We start from the raw sequence: 23,827 nt of genomic DNA, 5'->3' as shown, positions 1-23,827 counted from the left end.
GTTCTAAGGTGTGCACCCTTTAATTTTTCACTGTAGTTCCAGTGTCTGTGAAATCTCAAAATGAAGAATTTTTATCTTAACAGGACACGGAGCAGATGTGAAATGTGTTGACTGGCATCCAACAAAGGGATTAGTTGTATCGGGAAGTAAAGATAGCCAACAGCCTATCAAGTTCTGGGATCCAAAGACTGGCCAGAGCCTTGCCACACTGTAAGTTCTTGCCCACAGGCTTTGATTTGCTTAAATATAAGCCAACTTCATAAAACATCTTTTTTCTTTTTTTTAATTCTTTTCTGAGCTTTCTTCCTCGCATTGTTTCAGCCATACTTGTTGCTTCAAATAGAAAACTAGTGCTTTAGCTCTGACAGAAACTCTAGAGGTTAGATGAAGTCAAGTCTATACTTGGAAAATTGTGACTTTAATACACGTAATTTAAATTTACTTTGTCCTTGATCATAAACTTCCTAGTCACCCAATTCTCAATGGGAAAACAATTGAGATATGGATACACAAATGAGGTATTTCATCTAGCTGATGAAAAATTTCTTATGCTGCAGTAGAAACATGCACAGTAGCTGCATACTGTTGCAATGAGCACTACCAGTTCTCTGAAGTACAAATGAACAGTATTAAGTCATAGGGCTTTTGCATAGAAAGCCACAGTATTCTGGTTTCGTAGCTTGAACTACTTTGTTGTTGACCTGAATATCGGGGACTGGTAAATTATCATATTTTATTTGTGTCTGAGAAATCAGTATCTGGACAAACAGTCTTTTTCTTTCTCTGCTTGCAGACATGCTCATAAAAACACAGTGATGGAGGTGAAACTGAATCTGAATGGCAACTGGCTGCTAACAGCTTCTCGTGACCATCTTTGTAAGCTCTTTGACATCCGTAATCTGAAAGAAGAACTTCAGGTCTTCAGGGGTCATAAGAAGGAGGCCACAGGTCAGAATTTGTTATATTTTGTGGCTTTTTATTGGTAAACTTGAATTAAAAAGGCAAGGTTTTGAGGTCTTTAATTACATTATTTAGAAAATCTAGTGTTATACTTTCTGATTGTGGCTTATTTTGTTTTTCAGCTGTGGCCTGGCATCCTGTTCATGAAGGGCTGTTTGCCAGTGGAGGATCTGATGGCTCTCTGTTGTTCTGGCATGTTGGGTATGCGGCATTTGTATCAGCACGTTAGAAAGATGTCAGTCAGATGTGCAAGTTGTTATACTAAACATAAAATATACCTTTCACTTTTGAATTTGTATTTAACGTGCATGTTTATGGTATAGTTTTTCTCTAGACCTGAGGATGTTTGTGAACATACCTCATTTATGAAGAAGTTTTCCTGTACAGGTACATTTTAAAGGATACAATTGCTTGCATAGAAAACAGTCTTTTGTTGAGAGGGTGATGAATGGTTGGAGCTCCTAGTTTCTTAGAGCTTGTTCTGAGATGGTGTAATTATTTTGCTTCTAAATGTACAATTAAAAAATCCCTACATTACTGAATTCCCTATTAAGAACAACTGGGAACAATTAATTCACCCAATAAAAAAATGGCAGAGGCTTAAGTTTAGCAAAATGTGGGATATTGGAAAAGGAGCAACTGAATAGCAAATGTTTTATATTGTATCTGTAGCAGATATTCACCTCTGTGATGGACCGATTTTTTTATTTTTCTTTTTTAAATGCATCAGGGTTGAGAAGGAGGTTGGTGGAATGGAAATGGCTCATGAGGGAATGATCTGGAGTCTGGCATGGCATCCCCTTGGACACATTCTCTGTTCGGGCTCAAATGATCATACCAGGTATTTTAAAGTACTTAAAAGATCTAAGGGAATGTATGTACATTTAGAAACCAGAAAGGTGCATGGCATCAGTGAACAAAGAGTAGATTGGGATGATTCTGATATATAACCAATGGACAAAGCAGAGACAAACATATCTAAATGGGAAGGCATGGACATTTTACATTAAAAGGTAGAGTCAAACCTCTTGTCCTTCATGTAAGGAAGCCTTAAAAAATACTAGGGTTTGGGTTTTGTGTGAGCTTTGAAATCTCCTGAATAAATTTTTAAAAAAGAATTGTTGTAATTCCTTGATGAAGAAATATTCTTATCTCCACAGCATTTTTTCTCATAGATTATCTGCTGGTCATGTCTGTGTTTTCACATTGCAAACATGTTTGGAGGCATATAGTTTGTGCTTTTAGGTTGAACATGCTGTAAGCATGGAGCATTTTATAAATGGAGTAATTTTGTGTGTGTGGATGTGTGTATTGACAAGTGTAGTTGTATATGAAGAATATATTTGAATTGAGCGAGAGTTTTTGGAATGGACTAGAAATTTATCTGTTCAGGATCTGATGTTGATGCCCTGTACTTAACATTCCTTACACTTTGAAGTATATTCTGAATTGTAACTATATAATTTAATGTGATAGTTGTTGGGGTTTTATTTTTTGTTTGAACCTCGCACCTAATGTTCAGGTCTAGCACTGAACTTGATGTATTAAGAATTGAATCCTTATATAATCAGGATAGCACACTAAAATTTAAAGAAGGAACTAACTGGATTAAAAATAGCTAATACTCTTGACCCTTTATTGATACGATATAACTTCCTTTTGACAGCAAATTTTGGACCCGAAATAGGCCTGGAGATAAAATGCGAGATCGTTACAACTTGAATCTGCTGCCTGGGATGTCAGAGGATGGCGTGGAATATGGTAAGACAATTTCCCTCAATATGGAAGAAAGAGGATTGAGGTCAGGAACAAGCCTCGGTCATTTGCTGACACTAGAGTGCAGCTTCTGGGCAAGACGAAACAGTATTACAGCATTGGTGACTACCTACATAAAGATCTTTTTTTTTACAAGGGTTATCAGTGATCACCATTCCAACAATGAGTTTTCTTTTGTTTCCACAGCTCCGGGAGGTAAGACCTGCTCTGTCAATCACAGGATGGAGGTTTGGCTCTCCCTCTGGCAGTATCTCCAGTGTACTTCCTGAAAATTTAATGTGACTTCAAGATGTCCCACAGTCCTGAACTGCAGCACAAAAACCTTTCATATTACTGAATTTGACTAAAATCCTAAAACTTTACCCCTCTCTTAAGGATTTTTCTTGGTAATTTTAGGCTGCTCAGGGTTGCCCAGCTCTATGGCATGCCTCAGCAATCTTTTCATCTCCAGGGTTACATCTGTTTCTTTATTCAGGTTTTTGATTACTTGCTCTTTTGTTTTAGGGAATGTTAATTAAAATGCAAAGCATTAATTTAAGTTTTTAAATTTATAGATTTATTATAACAAACATTGGAATGGTTATGAGTTGTTATTGCCTTTTCTGAGCCTCTACCCTAAATGTGACTTTCCTGAAAGGATATAGTTTCTGACCTTTTGGGGTGCATGCATTAATCTGAGTTTGCGGTTCTTTTAATATCCTGTAATTCATGGAATCATTAAGGTTGGAAAAGGCCTTTAAGATCATCAAGTCCAACCATCAACCCAACACCACTATGCCCACTGAACCGTGTCCCAAAGTGCCACATCTACACGTTTTTTGAACACCGCCAGGGACGGTGACTCCACCACTTCCTGGGCAGCCTGTTCCAATGCTTGACCACTCTTTCAGTAAAGAAATTTCTCTTAATATCTAGTCAAACCTCCCCTGGCCCAGCTTCAGGCTGTTTCCTCTCATCCTATCACTAGTTACTTGGGAGAAGAGACCAACACCCACCTCACTACAACCTCCTTTCAGGTAGTTGTAGAGAGCGATAAGGTATAAGGGATTAAAAAGAGACCAGGCAGTTTTGAAATATGTAATGCTGCCAATGGTAAAATCATGTGAGAATCCAAAAGAACAAAATGATAATGTAAATAAAAATAGTCCAAGTATAAATATTTATTGTTTTTCTCTAGATGATCTGGAACCCAACAGCCTAGCAGTTATTCCTGGGATGGGAATACCTGAACAACTGAAAATAGCCATGGAGCAAGAGCAGATGGGTAAGTTGTAGCTATAGGGAGGCACTTTCCAGATACTGTGTGTCTTTTCTTTTATTCCTTTCGTATATTTTGGCGGCACAAACACTCTTTTCTGAAGTCCTGTATTGTCCGTATTTCCTATGTAAAGAAGGAAGAGTTGAAAACCTCTTGGTCTCTTTTGCTAAATAAGCTGTAAGGAGAATAACAGGATTTCTCTGTAAACCTGCATTGCTCTGACTGTTTGTCTCCCTGGTGCTAAAGGGAAAGATGAGTCCAATGATATTGAAATGACAATCCCAGGACTGGATTGGGGAATGGAGGAAGTAATGCAAAAGGACCAAAAGAAGGTGCCACAGAAAAAAGTACCCTATGCAAAACCAATACCAGCACAGTTTCAGCAGGTGAGTACCTGATACACAGTGAACACCAGAACAACTTGTTATTTTCTCAACTTCAAAAACTGTGTGGCTGTTGAAACATTTTGGGATTTCCAATATCAGCTCTTTCATATCAACACCCAGTGCAAAATAATTTAGTGCAGTAGTTAAATTGCTATGTAAGCAAAACATTCGGTTAAATCCTTTATATCTTGTATCTGTACCTGGAAAATAAGATGTGACAAGATATTGAAGTTTTATTCAGCATCATTTTTAGCTTTTGAATATCTATACTGCACAGCGTTCCAACATATCTTTTCCCAGGCAATATATTGCATACATGTTGTTCCTCAGAATTATTTTGTGTTTACTATTCTTTATAGGCATGGATGCAGAATAAAGTTCCTTTGCCTCCGCCACCTGAGCCATTGAATGACAGAAAGGAAGATATTAAGCTGGAGGAGAAAAAGAAGACACAGGCGGAGATTGAACAGGAAATGGCAGCACTTCAGTACACAAACCCACAGCTCTTGGAGGTACGTATTTAAAGACAGTTATTAGCCAATATGTTTTAGTGCTCTATGTGATACATTTGGACCCCAACACTAAAATGTGTAGCTTGCTTTTACAGCACTATTTTCACCTTTTTTCGAAAAAGTTTTATTTAACAGGACATTGGACTTAATGCGTGATCCTATGATACCTTTATTGAGGCTTAACTTATATTTCAGTTAACTAATACCAATCTATGGATCTCTTTAGTTGTATTTCTGTTAATTAAGAGAAAAGCACTAAATCTTTTTAAACTCCTGAGAAATTAGATGCTTGCTTCTGATTTTTCTGTGCTTAGTTGATTTTCTGGGTCTCTCTTTTTTTTTGGACAGCAATTGAAGATTGAGAGACTTGCACAAAAGCAAGCTGAGCAAGTGCAGCCACCACCTCCAGGAGGCTCTCTTCATGGACCCCAGCCTTTTCCAGGGCAAGGCCCAATGTCACAGATGCCTCAAGGATTTCAGCAGCCCCTTCCACCTCAGCAGATGCCAATGAATATGTCTCAGATGGGACCTCCTGGTCCACAAGGACAGTTCAGACCTCCAGGACCTCAAGGTCCTCCACTACACCAAGGAGCTGCAGGTCCCCAAGGGTTCATGGGACCACAAGGACCTCCAGGCCCCCAAGGGCCTCCACAAGGAATGCCACGGCCTCAGGATTTACATGGACATCAAGGAATGCAGAGACATCCTGGCCCTCATGGGCCAATGGGGCCTCCAGGTCCACAGGGTAATGCTGGCCCACAAGGCCACTTAGGACCACAGGGTCTACCTGGGTCTCAGACTCATTTAGGACCACAGGGTCCACCTGGCCCACAAGGTCACTTGGGTCCTCAAGGTCCCCCTGGTGGTCAAGGAATGCAAGGGCCACCTGGTCCCCGAGGAATGCAAGGACCTCTTCCTCATGGCATGCAAGGAGCTCCAGGATCTCAAGGGATGCAGGGCCCTATATCTCAAGGGCCTTTGATGGGACTTAATCCAAGAGGGATGCAGGGTCCACCAGGACCCAGAGATAACCAGGGACCTACTCCACAAGGGATGATGATGGGTCATCCGCAAGAAATGAGAGGTCCTCATATGCAAAGTGGTTTACTAGGACATGGTCCCCAGGAGATGAGGGGCCTCCAGGGACCCCCGCCTCAAGGTACAATGTTAGGACCGCCACAAGAATTGCGTGGGCCACCAGGTCCACAAGGCCAGCAGGGACCTCCGCAAGGCTCTTTAGTAGGGCCTCAAGGAAACATGCAAGGACCTCAGGGACAACCGAACCCTTCAAGGGGGCCGCACCCTTCCCAAGGCCCTCTGCCTTTCCAGCAGCAGAAAACGCCTCTGTTGGGTGATGGGCCTCGTCCCCCATTTAATCAGGTATGTGTTGGTTTGTGTAACAAGAAGAGTGTTAAGAACATGGGAATGATAATGTCGCACAGTAGAAATGCAGAGCGAGAGCTGAGGGGCTGGAGGTTCGATATACTTGCAAGAGAGGCCTCAGGAAAACCTAAATGATAATGAAAAGAGTTGCATAGTTTGGAAACGGCAGAGGTAACTGTAGAAAAGGGATTGTTGGAAATACTGGTACAGAAATCAATGTCTGCTATGAAATATGTAACCTGAAGAGAAACTCCAGTTTTTTTAATTTAAGGACACTGAACTGTCTTAAATGGAGAATTTCCTGGGGAGTACATAAGCACTAAGAAAAGCTGAATTTAAGCAAACTGAACATAAGAAAACTCATATGTATTAATTAAAGCAAGTTACTGCTAACTCTCAATTGTGCCCGAGTAGTTAATCCAAAACTGGAATCAGCTTAGGTCTGGTTGAACTTACCAGTTCAAACTAAGCGCACAGGTACACATACATAGGTATAGGAATAGTTTAGCCACCTTTGTACCTTCTGGGCCACAAGTTAAGAGACTGGCGTTGTGCACCATTACTCGTTCCTGCACCATTTGCCGAGAAGCAGGAGAAGGGAGCACAGGTATCGGACAGGTTTGCACAGGACTAGCCCAGGTCTGGCAGGGTGAGCGCTGAGCTGGAACTGCTTGAGCATGGCCTGGATAGGCGCTCACCGCTGCGCTGGCAGTTAGATGTCCCTGTGCTGTGCTGCCTTGGCCTCTGAGCTCCAGGAGGTTTCACCAGCTCAGCAATATATTTGCGCTCAGCTGACCTGGAATACTGGAGAGCGTTGCTTATAGACGCACCAATTAATTGTGCAGGAATCAAGTCAGGTTTTGATTAAGTCTGGTTCAGCACCAGGTGCGACCTGCTCTGCCCTTTTCAGCATCTTTCATATCGGGCTGATTCCGTCTTCCGGTCTACCACAGATAATGCAGGGCTTTCTGTATTTATTAGCTCGTACAAGTTCCTATTTGTATGGCACTGATTTTGTACTTAAAATTTCTCATGATTGTCTTCAGCTTAAAGGTGAATTTTGAAGGGGATGTTTGGAAAAAAATTCTACTTACTCAATTTTAAGAAATGTGTGGGGTTTTTTAAACAGAATTAACTCTTTAGACTTGCACTCAGTAGTTTCTAGTTAAAGCTTTAGACAGGTATGCATACAGTCATTAGTGTGTAGTCCAGTACCGATCACAAGGTGCGATGACATTGAAATGAGCTTTAGCTCAGTGATTCCTCAGTGCATTCCATAAGCAGAGTAGCTTACAAAGTGTGTATTTATTTGAATATTTTTTCCTTACAAATCAGCGATAATTCCCTCCAGAAGTCTGTTAACGCAACACTATTGCTGAGATTTCAAAAGCATCATCAAAGTTGGTTTGACAACTATTACTCATCTAATTTATACTAGCATAGTGGTTTTCATTGCTGACTTTTCTGACTTGAGAATAATTACCAAGCTTTTTTGTGTGTGTGTGTATAAAAGTTTGTGTTATGTTTATGTATATGTGTAGGACTGTCCTTGTCTGACCCTGCTGTTGACACTTTGGTCAGAAGTCAGTAAGTTGCTTTTGCCAGGTGGCCCATTAGTTTCAATGGATACTGCTATCCTGAAGTCTTTTACAGATATTAAAAAAAGTCAAAGCAAGGTGGTTTTGACCATTTTTCCTTCCTTGTGCAGCTCTAGTATGGTAATGTCTTTTTTAAAAAAGCACAGATTTTAAAATTCGCAAAGTTTGTTTCTTTGTAATATGAATATAATAGTAGTTCCTATTTTTAAAGGCCCTATCTGTGATTTTTTTTTTAAAACAATAGGCTTTAGCTTCTTTTTATGTTCTGAATTTGATATTTATCCTATGTAAACTTGTACAAATCACTTGCCTTTCTTTTCAGTAGCAGGAGGGTATGAATATATATCTGCTTTATCAAGGGCTTGTGACATTAATACTGAACATTTATATAAATTTGTGGAGGTTAATCTCCATATAAGATACCACTGTTACCTGTATCCGCTACATATTGGAAAGCAGAGGTTTACTGCAGAGTGTGTGGGCGAGATGTACATCTCTTCCTGAACGTGAGATCTGCTACCTTCTGCAAACATGAAATGGAATAGAGAACTGTTTATGAGAAGGAAATTGCCTGAGATATTATTGTCAAAATCTTATTCTGGAGATAGGCGTGTTGATATTAAAATGCTGCAGATGGATAAATAGAATATTCCCAAGTTAGCAATAGTGCTTTAGAGCTCTTCAGCTATTGCTAATTTAGATTTTTATCTTCTTGCATTCCTTTTAGATCGATATGCTGAATTTCATCTCATTTACTGGTTGAGTGAGGTGCAAAGACTTCAGGCCAAGTCTCTTGTCCACATAGAAACAAACATCCTTGTGCAGTATTTTGGAAGAAATGCAGATTTTTTTCTTATGGGTGAATATAAAGAATTCTTTCTCCCTTCAGTGCATAGTTTTAATTCATACAGATGGCTATCATAAAATGGCAAAAATATGCCATTTGCACATATAGGGTAGATACACCGGTAACGTGGAGCAGCTGCGTTCTGATGCGCCAGCGCATCTGACTTGTGCAGAACTTCAGCCTGTGCTGGGGAGTCATAGAATCATAGAAGGGTTTGGGTTGGAAGGGACCTCTAAAAGCCGTCTGGTCCAAGCCCCCTGCAGTGAGCAGGGACATCTTCAACTAGAGCAGGTTGCTCAGAGCCCCGTCCAACCTGACCTGGGGTGTTTCCAGGGATGGGGCATCTACCACCTCACTGGGCAACCTGGGCCAGTGTTTCACCACCCTCATCATGAAACATTTCTTCCTTCAATCAAGTCCAAGTCTACCCTCTTTTAGTTTAAAATTGTTACCCCTTGTCCTATCACAACAGGCCTTGCTAAAAAGTCTGTCCCCATTTTGCTTATAGGCTCCCTTTCAGCCCTGGCAGCTGCAGGAAGGTCTCCCCAGAGCCTTCTCAGCTCCAGGCTGAGCCCCACCAGCTCTCCCAGCCTGTCCTCCCAGCAGAGGTGTACCAGCCCTTGGAACGTTGCTGGGGCCTCCTCTGGCCCCGCTCCAGCAGGTCCATGTCTCTTCTGTGCTGATGGCTCCAGAGCTGGACGCAGCCCTGCAGGGGGGTCTCCCCAGAGCGGGGCAGAGGGGCAGAGTCCCCTCCCTCGTCCCGCTAGCCACGTGGCTTTGGGGGCAGCCCGGGATACGGTTGGCTTCTGGGCTGTGAGCGCACGTTGCCGGCTCCTGTCCAGCTTTTCATCCTCGAGCCAATGAGGTGCTCTGGGTGTACCTGCCTCGAGGTGCAGGGTACACGAGGCCATTTACAGTGTTTAGTGCACTCTCTCCTTCTGAGCGGTGCAGATTCATTTTTCAGGTTTGAGCTCAGTGTGGAGCCCGGAATGCATTTTGAAATGAAAGGCATGTGAAAATGCAGTGTTACAGCTCTGACTTCCTGTCTTACCAAAGCATGATGTGTTTGGAATAGAGTTTTTTGCTAAACGCTAAGGAAACTCTTTTAGTGAGTGCTTAAAACTGCTCCTTTGGTTAAACCCTAGTGGCATAAATTTAAGAAGCTCAGTGAAGTTCATTGCAAGTTAAGTATAAGCATGGTATATGAGAAATCATGGAACTCCAGCCAGGTTTTGGTCAAGAATGGCAGAAGCACTGCAATAGCTGGATCTTACCTAGTCAGGGAATTTATTTGTTCTGGACTCAAGTCAACATTCAGTCACTAAGAAAGTATTTTTGGGGGTTTTTTAATAGGCATTGGACCAGGCCTTTTATTTTGCTTTTTTTTCCCCAAAGTTCTTACAAAATTACTTGATACAAATCTGATGTTTGTAGTACATATTTGTGTGCTTTTTTGCATGCTTTTTTGCATTTATCACCTATATTGCAGTTGAATATAAATGTTTAATTTAAAACTATTATTTCAAGATACAATGGGAAAAATACACAAATGAACTTATTACTTCTCTGCAACCAGAAAAAAAAAAGGTAGCGTTTGTCAAAAATAAATGTAGAGCATGAAAATTCCTTAACCTTGATTCACAGAGAGATTAAGCAGTGTAATTACAAGTGCAATGACAGTGATGGAGTATAGTTTTTTTAAGTATTGACAAACTACCTGCAGTCTGGAGGGTTTTTTACAAGCCAATATGAAGGCCAAGTCTAAATCTTACATATTAGATGTGTCCAGGAAAAACATTACATGCTTAGGGTTTTCTGGTATGGGTTTGGGGGGCATTTTTTTGGTGTGATGTCAACATAAAAAGGTTTTGTACAGCAATCTTGCAAGTTTCAACTCTGTCTTGTTCACAGTGAGATACTTCTATTGTTGGATCTCATTGCTACAGTGTAAATTATGTACATTCCCCCTCTTAGTTCAGTCAAGTACAAACCCCAAATGATGGCTTTTTGTCTGGCCTTTGCTGTTTAACGGCAGAATCAGACAGTTCAACCACACTGTTTCTCAACCAACGTTATTGTAGCGGGTCCAATGTAAGTGTGGCACCTGTAGAAGTCTTTCATGGGTCTGTGACAGTAGCTGAATTTAAAGAACTTTTTTTTACCTTTAAAATTCACGAAGAGAAAGAAAACAACAAAAGACTTTATATATACTTTATTATTTTCTTTAGGATCGTACAACTTCCACAAACCTCTCCTCACTCTACTGTTTCTGCTTGAGAAAAGCAGGCAACTGCAACTTCTGCTTTAGCCCTGTCATTGCTTAATAACCCATTAACAACTTGTCTCTTGGTGTTTAGCCAAGCATTAGCACTTCCTTTTGATCCTAGATTTAGAATTAGGAAAAGCAAACTTTGCCAGCATGTTAAAAATTAAACTCATGTATTTCCATGTTAAGAGTTTACAACGGTTTATAGGAGAGGTTATCTTCTGTCCCCATTGTTCCCCCTGTCCCGACATTCTTGACATTTTTATTTTTTTCATTGTTTCTCTTTTTTTTTGTTCATTTCCAAAGGAATTCTTTGGTCTATGCAGCTCTTTAACAGCATATAAAACAGTACTCGATGTTTTTCAAAAAAATGTTATACAGAGTTTCCTCATCTTCTCCAACAGGCAGCTAGAATATGAGCTTTATCACCTTTGGTTGTTACAGGTAAAATATTAGTCCTTGAAATGCTAAGTTTCCTATAGAATTATGCTTCTCAGACAGTGACTGAAAAGCAGTGACGTGAACATTTGAAAAATTAGGCTGAAAACATTAGAAAAATCAGCTGTTTCTATCACAAGATCTGCGAAGATGCAGTCTTTATGTAAAGAAATTTGTTTTGCCCCCTTAGAAAATGCCTAAAAGCAAAAATACTCAGGCATGGCAATTCACATGGCTTTTCTTACTACATGCTCGCAGGACGGACAGAACCCAGGTCCTCCACCACTGATACCGGGACTGGGGCAGCAGGGAGGACAAGGTCGTCTTGGCCCTCACAATCAAGGACCTGGTCTTAATAAAGGTAATTAAATATATTGTCTGTTCTTCTGTAAGTAGTTGGCTGTTCCAGCACAGTGCCTCCAGACAGAAGAGCCTACAGCAGAGTACAGGGCCTTGACTGACAGGAGAGCTTCCGTAGACTCGAGCTGGAATATAGAGGAAAAGTTTTCCCCCAAAAATTACTTACTGTGAAATGTATGGTGTATGCTTTGTAGAACTGTATGAACTAGAGCATCCTAGAGCGTTTTTAGAAAACGTTACAGAAATCTGCTATGATTTTTTCCCTCAAGGTGACTCCCGTGGTCCACCAAACCATCACATGGGCCCTCTCTCAGATAGAAGGCACGACCAGAACAGTGGTGGTCCTGATCATGGGCCTGAGAGAGGGTTGTTTCGAGGTGGCCAGGAGTGGGGTGATGGTAGAGACAGCAGGGGCATGCCAGATAGACGAGGACCTCACCCAGATTTCCATGATGACTTTGATCGACCAGATGACTTCCGTGACGACTTCCATCCAGATAAGAGATTTGGCCATCGATTACGGGAATTTGAGGGGAGAGGAGGCCCACCATTGCAAGATGAAAAATGGAGACGAGGTGGACCTGGGCCTCCCTTTCCTCCTGATCACAGGGAATTTGAAGGAGGGGGTTCAAACCGTGGGCCTCCTGGTGCTTGGGAAGGACGGAGACCTTCAGATGATAGATATCCACGGGATCCTGAGGATGCACGGTTCCGGGGAAGACGAGATGAGAGGTAAGAATAAATCTACTCATCTTTTTTGGGTTAAAGGGTAAATGGAGGGAGCTCTTTCTTCCTGGTTTCCTTTTCATTAAGGAGTCTATCTGTTTCAGATTTATAAACTGGAAACCAATAAGGAAATGAAAACTCTAATATACCTGAGTATAGAGTCCATAAAAATCATTCAGTAATAGAAGAAAACTTGAAAAATGGTCATTGTACACAGCAGCTTCCGTGTCTTTAAACAGTAAGTAAAGAGAAGGGAGGAAATTTGTAGAGAAGATCCAGTGACACAGGATGAAGATTTGAGACCGTTTTGATGAAAATTGAGAGGAAACTTGAAGGTTAAAGTGACAAACTTTTGAACACTAGAAGTGGATTTTAAGACTTTTGTCTCCAGTCACAAACTACAACATGACTGTAGAGACTATAGAATGAGATGTAATATACATGAAAGGAGCAGGAACAGTGATCCTACTATCAAATATAAGGGGCAGAGCTACAGCATCTGTTGGACTGTTGAGACTATTTTCTCATGTTTTTGCTTGTAGAAATTTTATTTCTCGTTCTGACTTATTTCTTAATGCCAAGCGAAGAACTCAAAAATAATCTAATTTACAGCAATGTCCATGTCATTGCTCACAATTTCCAAATAAATCACAAAGGGATGAATTTGCTTCTAGTTATCAGTGTTAAGTATGGAGGAATTATGCTAAGTCAGCAAGATTAACTGTCATCGAAATTGCTCCAGATTTATGCTAGTTTAACTGAGTTAAATTTGGCCTTCAAGGTCTAAGCCTCTCACTGACCACCAACCCCATATGTATAAGAACGTGTACTTGTACCAATATATTGTGGTCTCCACATAATGTGAATTTTGTGTGTTTTAGTTGCCTTTTTAATCATTTTCTTACATTCCTTTTACTTTGCATCTATACAGCTCTTCTTTTAGCTATTTTCTACCTAGCTCTGTAAAGACGTACCTTCCTTTTGTGTGAAGAGTATGAAAAGAAATGAACAGTAACTAAAAGAAGGTAACAATTAAAGCCATTTTAAAAAAGTAAAGTACAGAGAATCCAAGCTGAATGGTCTGCATTATAGAATTTTGAAAGACACAGCAGACACCTTTTAGAAGCTCAGTAGAGATTTTCAGATCTTGCACTGGAAATGCTTAGGGACTGGAAAATATATTATGATCCTGATTTTAAAAAAGGTTTCAGGAAGAGAGTCCAAGAACCTTGTAACCTGACTTGTGAACTAAGAAGAGCCTATTTGTCAGAGTACAAGTGTTTGTACAGAGAGTTTGGTTTAAAAGGAATCAGCACAGGCTATAAAAGGCTTAATGTGCTTGCAAACTGAATTAACTCCTTCAAATGAAGGTGAATTAGGTGCCATTTACTGCAGATGCTGAGGTGAACTTAATCCCAACCACTTGTTTAGCTGACTTGGTTTGGAATTTAGATTGTAACTGGTTTGATCAAGCATGAGAGGGAAGTGTGTGTATGTGTGTTTCTCTAATTTCCCGTCCTTTTCATCCCTGTCCTGTTCTTACTCTACCTGTGCATATCAACATGATGCTTCTACCGCAGAGACCTGCCTTTTCCTGCCTGCTAATCTGCACAGTGTGTAGTTCTGTATATTAAGGTCCTAGGCCTCAAGGAAGAAGATCTTAAGAGCAGTCAAACAGGAACTGGCCCTATGCAAGGCAGGATTTTACATGTGACTGACAAGAAAAATTGAAAAACGATACACATAACACAGTATTAGGAGCTGTGGCTATGTCAGACATAGGTATGACAGATGTCAAAACTAAACTGTGTCCATAACATTGCCTGGAAACAAAAGGAAAGGCCCTATTCCTGCTAGCCATAGGACCTTGCATTGCAAATCTTGGTAAATTACAAGCTAAGCAGAATCACACCATGTCAGTATTAAAATGGGAGGCCCTCTAAAAGAACATCTAGAGGACTGTGCTGTTTCAAGGCTGAACAATATTGCTATGTGGTTATTTGAACCATTTGTACCTGAAACTGTTCAGTTTGTTTTCCCAAATCATCCAGGTTAATGTAAAATGGTTCATTGTCCATACACGGCACGCTCTCCATCCACTGTTGTACCTCTACAGGCACAGCAGCCTCCTCTCTGTATTGTGTTTGTTTTCTGGGAGGTGGAGACAGACCTATTGTTTTTAATTAAAAAAAAAATGTAAAACTTTAAAAATATTGTATTGTGTTATGACTACTGTTAAAATATTTAAATTTGTAATTAAAAGGTTAATGTTGTTAAAATTCTAAATAAAAGTATCTAAAGTTTTGCTTGTAATAGGATGCACTGTGTCGTTAATGAGCTGGGGAAGGGGATGTTGCACAGAGCCAACACCATTCGAGTATGGTGGCTACGGTTTGGCCAGTATGGAACTGGGAAGAGAGGGGAGGTGGGGGGCATCAGTGTGGGCCACGAGTGCTCAGCATTATCTGTGCTGTTACTGAGGGGTGGGCAGGAGCAGCGTGGGGTCGCACTGTGAGGACTCCTGAACCAGTGTGCCTGCACCACCTAAACATCTTACCTGTGCTTGCACAGAAACTGGGCTGTAAACTGAGACAATGGTAACAACTGGTGCTAGTGCCCACTTTTGGAGTTGCAGTAAGACATAGAACATGTATGCACTTCTACAAGCACTCCAAGTGTTTAAACTAATAATATAAAAGCCAAAACTCCTAGTGTTCATGCAGCCATCTGTGGGCTTACCTGAAATGGCACTGACAGTTCAGTAAGAACCATTTTTCTCCCTGAAGATCTCTGTTAAAACCCCAGTGTCGATACTGGAGGAGCTACGCTCATTTAAGATGAGATGCAGAACCCAATCATACCAAATTACTGAAGATGCCATGGTACTTACTAGAAGGAAATTACCAACTTTAGTGTCATAACTACATTTTACAAAACAAAATTCATTATTGCAGTTGGGTAAACTGCTCTTCAGGTTGTAGAATGCCACTGTGCACACTGCTCAGCAGTCACCATCCCTAGAGAGCCAAGTGCAGTCTAGATTCATTTGCTAAAATTGTAGACTTAGAATGTTCCAGCAAAAGAACGTCAGATAACTAGGAATGAGATGCTGGAATGTTTTGTTATAGCCATGACTCTTATTGCTTGTGTTTTTTTCAGTTTATCACTAAAATGGAAAAGAAAAAAGGGAAGGGGAAAGTTAAGACCACCACAGTTAAGGGAAATTCACTTACACTTTTCCTTACCTTACCTTATATCTATCATCACTCACTGACTTTTTTTTTTTTCCTTTTCAATAAATGAATGCAGTATATTTGACAATATTTTTCTTGTATGGAAAACAAACACAGTCAACAGAAGGAAATATGAGGGAAAACTATAAAAATTAATAAATGAAGTGCTCAAAACAGAAAATGAGCGCTTTTCCACCTACAAATCCTATTCTAGTAACTAAATGTGCTACAGTATTAAGTAAAACAGTTCAGAAATGAGTTGATTACTAAACTGAAGCTGACTCAAGTTTATCAATCTCAGTTCTGCCTAAAAGCCACATTTGTACCATGTTCTTTCTTGTAGCTTCAGAAGAGGAGGACCCTCGAGACATGAGGGCCGGGGACCCAGGGGGAGAGATGGCTTTCCTGGCCCTGAAGATTTTGGGCCAGATGACACTTTTGACTCTCCAGATGAAAACTCAAGAGGAAGGGACCATGGTGTTCGGGGGCGAGGTCGTGGTGCTCTTAGAGGTGAGGGGAACATTCTTCCACACTGAAATGCAAAGATAAGGAAGCCAAGACATTTCTTGGGCAAATTACAATAGTTTCATGAATACAATGTCTCTTCTCACTCCCATCCCCTGCATTTCTTACTGCTCAGGAGGCCGGAAGGGTTTGCTTCCTACTCCAGATGAATTTCCACGATTTGAAGGAGGGCGGAAACCAGAATCCTGGGATGGAAACAGAGAACCAGGTAAAAAAAATTGTTGAGGTTTGTTGTAGGTAATAGACTAGACTTCTATAATATAACCACTTACCAAAAAAACAGATTAAAAATCACTCCTTTTTCCTGTACGTCATATGCTCTGATCAGTCTTTTACCACCAGAAAAACAAAACATAGTTCTTTGGACTTCTTAAGTCAGAAAAGAAAAAAAAAATTTAAGAACAAAAAATGGTTGTGGCCTCAAAGCCTCAATTTTTAAGTTGAATTCTTGTACAGCCCAGAGCTGCCTGTTGTTGTCACCTGTGGATGACTGAAGCATATTTTGTGGGGGTTTTTTTGAAATGTGTATTAATGCCAATAGTAATCTTTCTCTTGGATGGCATCTTCTCTGTTGTTTGCAAAAATAAGGTTTTCAGCTGCAATGTCTGACAGCTGACTGTTATTTGCATTTGTGTTACAAACGGAAACCCCATACGAGGCAAAACTGAGTTTTAGAATGTCATGGGAAAAAATGAGCACAAATGACATATGAATAAAGAAAGATGAATAAATAAAGATGAAGATGTGATTGTCTCTAAAATACATGCAAATATTTTATACTAAAAATAACACTTTATTTAAACCTGTTTTACCTTTAGCTTTCTTACAACTTGTCCATCTAATATTTGCTTGTTTGCCTGTTGGCATGCGGGGGGAAGCTTTATGTAATTTTAACTGAAAATCTTGTGCCAAATAGTTCATATTATGTGACTGCCTCCAAAAATGAGGAATAATGATCACATGAACGGTACTTATGATCCTGTTTTTTTCTCTTCATGTTCAGGTCCTCGTCCAGATCACCCTCCTCATGATGGGCATTCTCCAGCTAACAGAGAACGTTCTTCTTCGCTCCAGGGCATGGACATGGCCTCATTGCCACCACGTAAACGTCCCTGGCACGATGGACCAGGGACCTCTGACCACAGAGAAATGGATGCTCCAGGTGGACCTCCAGAGGAGAGGGGCAAAGGTAAAAAGCCCCTTGTATTGAAAACCTTACGTAACACCAGCACATTTTTCAACAGTAGGCTTATCCAGAATTCCTTATCTATTCAGAGGGGATAAAGTGGAAGTGGTAAATATTTTGATCTTACCAGCTGTGAAGCTGAAGACCAATCTTATAGGAAGATAAGAACAGAGGGATTTTCTGGGACATCAAATCCAAATCTTCTCTCCAGCGTCATATAAACCTCTTCTTTGTTACCCTGTTCAAAAGCAGTTAGTTTTGGGCTCCCTGTAACTCCATTTGGAAAACTCTTGTTAAGAGCTTTTTTCCCTAATTTTCTGAACAGTTATTTGTAGTTTTTTAGTATTCATTCTTGTGCTAATGTCTTTTAACTCAAATACCTCTCCTGTCTCAGCCTTCATTCTGTTGGACTTAATGAACCCTGACTTTTTTTTAAGTCTTTCCCTAAGAGTTCTCTACTTGTAAGAGTGTAAGCATCCATCATCAGACCAGAACTCCATAAAACTCAGTACCTTGTCTTTAGCAATAGCCAGTAGCAGGTACTGAGGGAATTGTTAAGAACACTGTAAGTCTGTAGTGATATGTCCCTGAAATGCTCTCTAAACCTATGGAGATCTGTAGTTCAGTGATTTATTGAAATGTTATTTTTGTATTTAATGGCTTTTGACAGTTACCCTTTTTGCATGCTTCTGTAATTGCTTTAAGAATCGTATAAACTTTTGACATCCACAATATCCATGGACAGAGCTCTAAAACTTAACTGCAGTAGACTATGCTTAAAAAAAAAAAGGAAAATATTTTTCCCTTGTTTTAAGCCTGTCATTCACTAATTTCATTCGATGATGTCTTGTGTTTCGATCGGAACAGTTGAAAGTTGATCCCTATTATTTCTGAATGCCACCTCTGATTGCATCCAATTCTACCATTTCTAACCAGAACTGCCTCTTCTCCAAGTCAGAGCTCCAATCTGTTCAGGTGTTTTCTCTGGGAAGTTGTTCTGTCTCTTTTACTATCCTTATTACCCTGTATATACCATTTTCAATTTTGATTTATCCTTTTGTAAATTAAATGGGGTAACTAGGAATTACACACGGTATTTAAGATGTGGTTTAACCATAGATTTCTACAGCTCACTTGGTTTTATAAGTCCTGATGTTGTATTTCCCTCTTTAACTACTAGTCACATCGCACTGTTACACAACCAGCTACTGTAACCCACAAAATACATTCTTTTGGAGTTTGTAGCTGGTTCAGAGCCTATTACTGTGTACACCATTTCCACAACCATCCTACTAGCCTTGCACCAGTTCTTGACCCTTTTTCCTTCTTCTAAATCTCAGGATTGCTGTTGTCTTTTTTTAATGTCTTTTTTTCAATGTCCTCTTTTTTGCAATGTCCTCATATCGACTGCCCATTGTTAGGTAGTGATCAGTGACAGAGATCCTTCTCAGTTGCTTCCAAATGCTGAGCTGACAGCCTATAGTTGTGAAATTTCTGTTTTTAAACCTCTACTGCACATTTTTGCCGTTGATGCCACTAAATCCCATTCTGCTTCTCTTATTGTTGCCCTGAAGCTCATTTAGTTTTAACTGTATGCCACTCCTCCTCTGCGTGGACTGTATTTCCAGCGTTGTATTAACAGCAGGTTTTATCATTCCTTCACAGATGTTTTTAATAAAACTCTGCTGGTAAACTCCCTCTGTATCAATATTTTTCCTTTCAAAACTGTATGTCGTGTTTCTCATTTAGCCAGCATCTTATCACATCTGTAAGGATTCTTTCTCCAGCTTCAATAATAATTTCTGATAACTCTATCAAATTTTTTATTGAAGTCAAAGCACTTGTTAACTACCACACTTCTTATGCCTACACAACTCATTAATGCACCAAAGAAAGTTTACAATAATGGCAGAAAGCTTCATAAACAAAAGTTTCATATATGGGTTCTGTCACTTTTGGTTGTATTGGTAAAGTCATTTGAAGATTAAAACTTCATGGATTATAAACCCTGTGGAACAACTCTATTTTACACAGAACCAAGCAGAGTCAACAAAAAAATCACTTTTGCTGAAGGGGAGCAAAAATATCCTGATTTAGCTGTAGTACATGTCCAGGAAGCACTGTTACCATTCATTCCAAAACACTGTTTGCTATTTTGAGCTAACGACTTGAGGTTTTTTCTTTTACTTTTCATATCAGTACTAAAAAGATCTGTGAGAAGTAGAAAATCCTGTTCCTGGCAGTAAGAGCTCATGTAGTTTATGTTCCCAGTTAGTAGAAAAATAGGTAATTTTCTCAAAAATTTTTCCAAGCATTTTTTTCCAAAAATGGAATGAACAGTAATGTTATTCATTGTCTTCACCACCAACCTCAACTGATCCATCAGTACAATGTTTTTGTATAGGAATAAAAAGAAGTACTTTGGGAAAAAAGAAAAAAAGAGAACCACAGATGGTATTAAAAGGATAAGGATCAGGTGTGCCTGGCAGATTTGAGGACACCAGGACCATCACTGTTCTAACTTACTTAATTTAAGTTGCTGACTGTAGCAGACATAATCTCCTTTAATTCCCAAGGAATTACTTGATTGCTGATGATCTTCTGGACTGTCACGGAGATACTAAATATATGTAATAAAAATCATATAGAGGGAGCAAGCTTAAAATTACAGCTCTCAACCATATTTGGTCTGTGAATGATTCTACAACGGAAGAACTAGCTAAATATATGGTATGTCTGAGAAGAGGCATGGCTTAAACTTCAACATCAGTAACTGACTGTGCTTCATTTTTAGGACGAGGAAATGCAGGACCTTCACAGAGAGCGCCAAAATCTGGGAGGTCTAGTTCTTTAGATGGAGACCATCACGATGGATTCCACAGGGATGAAGGTTTTGGTGGAGGCCCTGCAGGAGGCAATAACCCTTCTAGAGGAGGAAGGAGTGGAAGTAATTGGGGAAGAGGAAATAACATGAACTCTGGTCAATCAAGAAGAGGAGCATCTAGGGGTGGTGGAAGAGGCCGATAGAAGAGGCTTTGACTGGGTCACACCCAGTCTTTGCTGGACACTGTTTAAATAGACTGCTACTCTGAACTCATAAAGAGAAAGTAACCCTGCAGCAACACCACAGACCTGGATTCTTAACTGGGATAACTGAATGTGCGTTAGTTCCTAACAAGGGTCTTTTCCTAGATCAATCAACCGCTACTAGCTGCAATACTGTAGCTAGCTTTCTGTTTTGTCCTCTCCACCCCTGTTTTCCTCATCTTCTTTTACCTACTTTGTTTTGTGAAGAGCTGGAATTTTTTTTAAGCATTGTGAGACATGGAGCACCTCCACAGATTTCAGTTCACCTCCAGACAGAAACTTGTTTCTATATGTACAGTTTGTCAGAAGAGTTACATTGTTTTTGTATGAATACAGAATGTAATTTGCGCAAAAATTAACAAAAAATCAACAGAGTGTTCGATTCTTTACTCACCTATTACTATAAAGAGGGTTGTCTTTAGGCAAACTTGTGTGTCAGATGGAGCAACAGAACTACCTCCTGAAATCTCAACCATTTAAAGTACTAGTAGCTTACTCCTAGTTTTTTGGTTTATCTATAGAGAACTTTCATTTTCACCTTTAGCCACAGCTGTCTACAGATTACAAGTGGTGCTGACGTTAAAATTCCAAAACACGGGAAATCACCGCTGCTTGCTAGTCTACCATCCTGAAAGAGAAAAACGTGGAACACCATTTAGAAAAAGTTGTCATAGACAGAGTATGAGTTATAACCTGGGCTGCGAGCAAAATAGACATCATGACAAAAAATGTTGTTATTCTACACTTCACCTGGGCAAGTCAAATATCTTTGTTCAAAACAGCACTCGTTTTTAGAAACTGAGGAAGAAAGAAGTTTAGCATATGGATGCATATGTTTTACAATGGCTGTAGGACGCATTGCTTAAAGATATGGGTGTTCAGTAGAGTCTGGTGCATTCAAATGCTGAAGTGCAAACCTTGATAGTTGATCACTTTCATCTTAACATTTTTTAAGTATCTTTTTCTTTAGGATGTTGTTTCCTAGTTCTAGGGGAGGGAAATGAGGAGGAGGGGTTATTCCCATTTCCCACATTTCACAATAAAGCTGCTTACCAACCATGACTTTCTGTTTTCCCCATAAATCATTCATATTAATCATCTCCAGGCACCAGGTTATCAAAAGGCTCCTTTAATACCTAAAGCCTCAGTGAAAATTCCATCACGTAAGTACATATCCTAAACCCAGCTCTCAGGAAGGTCCTACATTAAAAGTATAGGATATAATGTATAATGACAAATATCACTACCAGCTTTCCCTCATCCTACCCCCTTGAATTTCGTGTTAATCAGGATAATATGGCAATGTAATTCTATAGCTGACAAGGCTACTGCAACAACATGGTGACACACAGCAGCTATTTTATCTGACTTCTCATACAGTCAGATTTACTAAAGACTGGCTTAAGACCCGATGACCTATCATTTAAAGACATCAAAGCACAGAGGCTTTCCTGCTGTTCTCTTCGTTCAGTCAATCACAAGTAGAGGGTTGGGTTGTTCCCTTAGTTTTTAATTTGTAGTGTGTGAAATGGCATTTGAAAATTATAGTAATTAACTCTGATCATTAGCCTATAAAATCCTTGTCATGGTACTCTAGAGAGACAGAAGGGTCTTAAAGAATTAACTGGGAAACAGCTGAGATGCACCCTATATGACAGTTTCTCCTTTCAGGGGGGAAAAAAAAGTGCTTTTTACCTCTATCTGAAGAAGGGCTTTGGTCACTTTTGGTATACATCTGGGGGTTATGCTCTACCCTGAAGTTTTAATGATAATACTAAATGATTTAATCATTAGCAAAGAGGAAAGTTGCCTCTTCCCCCCCCCCTTTTTTTTTTTTACAAGCCCTATAGATTTTTAAGGGGCTGAAAGTGACTTTTGTTTAATAGTTGGGATATGTGATTTAGAGGATGAGCTTTAGTCTTTAATTAAACTACAGTCCTATCAAAACAAGTTAGAGTGCATCTAATAATAGGAAACCCTTTATGTAGACAAAAGGGAATATGCTTGTTCTTCCTCTGATGGTTAGTTAACTCCTTAAAGAATGGTACTATGGTACTTGGTGTTAAGTGATATTATTCATCAGCGGGCAGCTTTTTTAAGTTTTAAAATATTGCACAATCATGGAATATGCACAAAAACTTCTAAGAAAACTGGATAATTGGTTAGCTTTTCTATAAAATCTTAAAAGGTGACAGCATAGCAGGAGAGACAGAAGAAACTTCCCAGTCTGCAATACCATGACCCACTATTGCTGCAAAAAGGGATAAAATTACTTAATGGTAATACCTTCCTGTACTTTTCAGGTGAAGTTGTTCTACCAGTGCTGCATGGAGAATCCTTACATTCTACCTGCTAGTTTACAGCTCTACATTGTCTAAGATTTGCTTAATTTGATAGTGCTGTTAGGAATAAAATGAATTTTACATGCTACCGCTTAGAAGTTGTAAAAATGAGAGAACTAATTTAATGCTATTCTGATAGCTCTGATCTACATAAAGGAAAAAAAGTGACCATTAGTGGAATGTCTATACTGACATTTGGTACACAAAGTTTTATTAAAGCAATCTATGTACATTTAAGTACCCCCATTCAACAATTTCAGTTTAATTCGGAGCAAGTACTAGGCAAATATGCTAAACCCCAAGTAGTGATAGCAGATAAATATTGCAGTGTTTGGCTTTATTTTGTGTATGAGGCACATATACTCAGTGAGATACTCACTTAGGCTCTGAGCAGGTTAAGCCTGGTAGTCCCATCTACCTGCAGTAGCGCAGTCTACAGCCCAAACCCCAAACTGAAGCTCTGAGCAGAAACTATCAGCCTGAATTCAGCACCTTCCTAAGGCTGCTTAGTTTCTGCAGTGAAACGGAGCTGTGCTAGCTGCAACAGGCTCTGATTAATTACTAGAAAATCTATTTTTGAAGGTCGTACTGTGACAAGTACGCAGTTCCTGCCCGAGGTGAGAGAGTAAGAAGTCTATCTATAAAAAATACAGTTCTAAGAGCTGAAGCTACCCCCTTAGAGCCCAGGTATTTGCTACCTCACAGCAGCTGTAAGGCAGCAACACTTGCAAAGGCCAAGGCTTTTAACTAAGATTAGCACCTTTCATCCTATCGTTGTCATGCAAGAAGTCTACCCTTGCAGCGACGGGTAGTCTTTGTGACCCACAGCCCCAGGAAAGTTTGTTTTGCTTACTGGATGGCATTTTAAAGATTGTTTTTCGAGAGAAATGCAATTCAGTGGCACGTGGTATTCATACTCACCACTGGTCTAAGGTGGCTGATGA

The 23,827-nt window shown here is 39.9% G+C and overlaps 1 protein-coding gene across 2 annotated transcripts in view; it reads left to right on the top strand.

The window, feature by feature from the left end:
* Nucleotides 1-20,481, top strand: part of WDR33 (WD repeat domain 33) — a gene marked incomplete at both ends in the record, with an annotated part of 54,771 nt that extends 34,290 nt beyond the window's left edge. Inside the window, 15 exons of one of the 2 annotated variants that reach the window (XM_082003591.1) lie at nucleotides 84-210; nucleotides 794-948; nucleotides 1,083-1,161; nucleotides 1,691-1,801; nucleotides 2,627-2,721; nucleotides 3,914-4,000; nucleotides 4,241-4,380; nucleotides 4,740-4,892; nucleotides 5,241-6,272; nucleotides 11,683-11,785; nucleotides 12,054-12,516; nucleotides 16,087-16,253; nucleotides 16,384-16,476; nucleotides 17,272-17,457; nucleotides 20,249-20,481. In XM_082003591.1, the coding sequence (XP_081859717.1) occupies nucleotides 84-210; nucleotides 794-948; nucleotides 1,083-1,161; nucleotides 1,691-1,801; nucleotides 2,627-2,721; nucleotides 3,914-4,000; nucleotides 4,241-4,380; nucleotides 4,740-4,892; nucleotides 5,241-6,272; nucleotides 11,683-11,785; nucleotides 12,054-12,516; nucleotides 16,087-16,253; nucleotides 16,384-16,476; nucleotides 17,272-17,457; nucleotides 20,249-20,481 (3,224 nt within the window). Of the gene's footprint in view, nucleotides 1-83; nucleotides 211-793; nucleotides 949-1,082; nucleotides 1,162-1,690; nucleotides 1,802-2,626; nucleotides 2,722-3,913; nucleotides 4,001-4,240; nucleotides 4,381-4,739; nucleotides 4,893-5,240; nucleotides 6,273-11,682; nucleotides 11,786-12,053; nucleotides 12,517-16,086; nucleotides 16,254-16,383; nucleotides 16,489-17,271; nucleotides 17,458-20,248 lie in introns of both variants that reach the window. The other variant, XM_082003590.1, reaches the window with a different exon arrangement.
* Between the last annotated feature and the right edge of the window lie 3,346 nt (nucleotides 20,482-23,827).

This window comes from Phaethon aethereus (assembly GCF_964289735.1).
Source record: "Phaethon aethereus genome assembly, chromosome: 9".
NCBI lineage: Eukaryota > Metazoa > Chordata > Aves > Phaethontiformes > Phaethontidae > Phaethon > Phaethon aethereus.
Note: the sequence above shows the minus strand (reverse complement) of the source record. Positions and strands in the feature narration are given on the sequence as shown.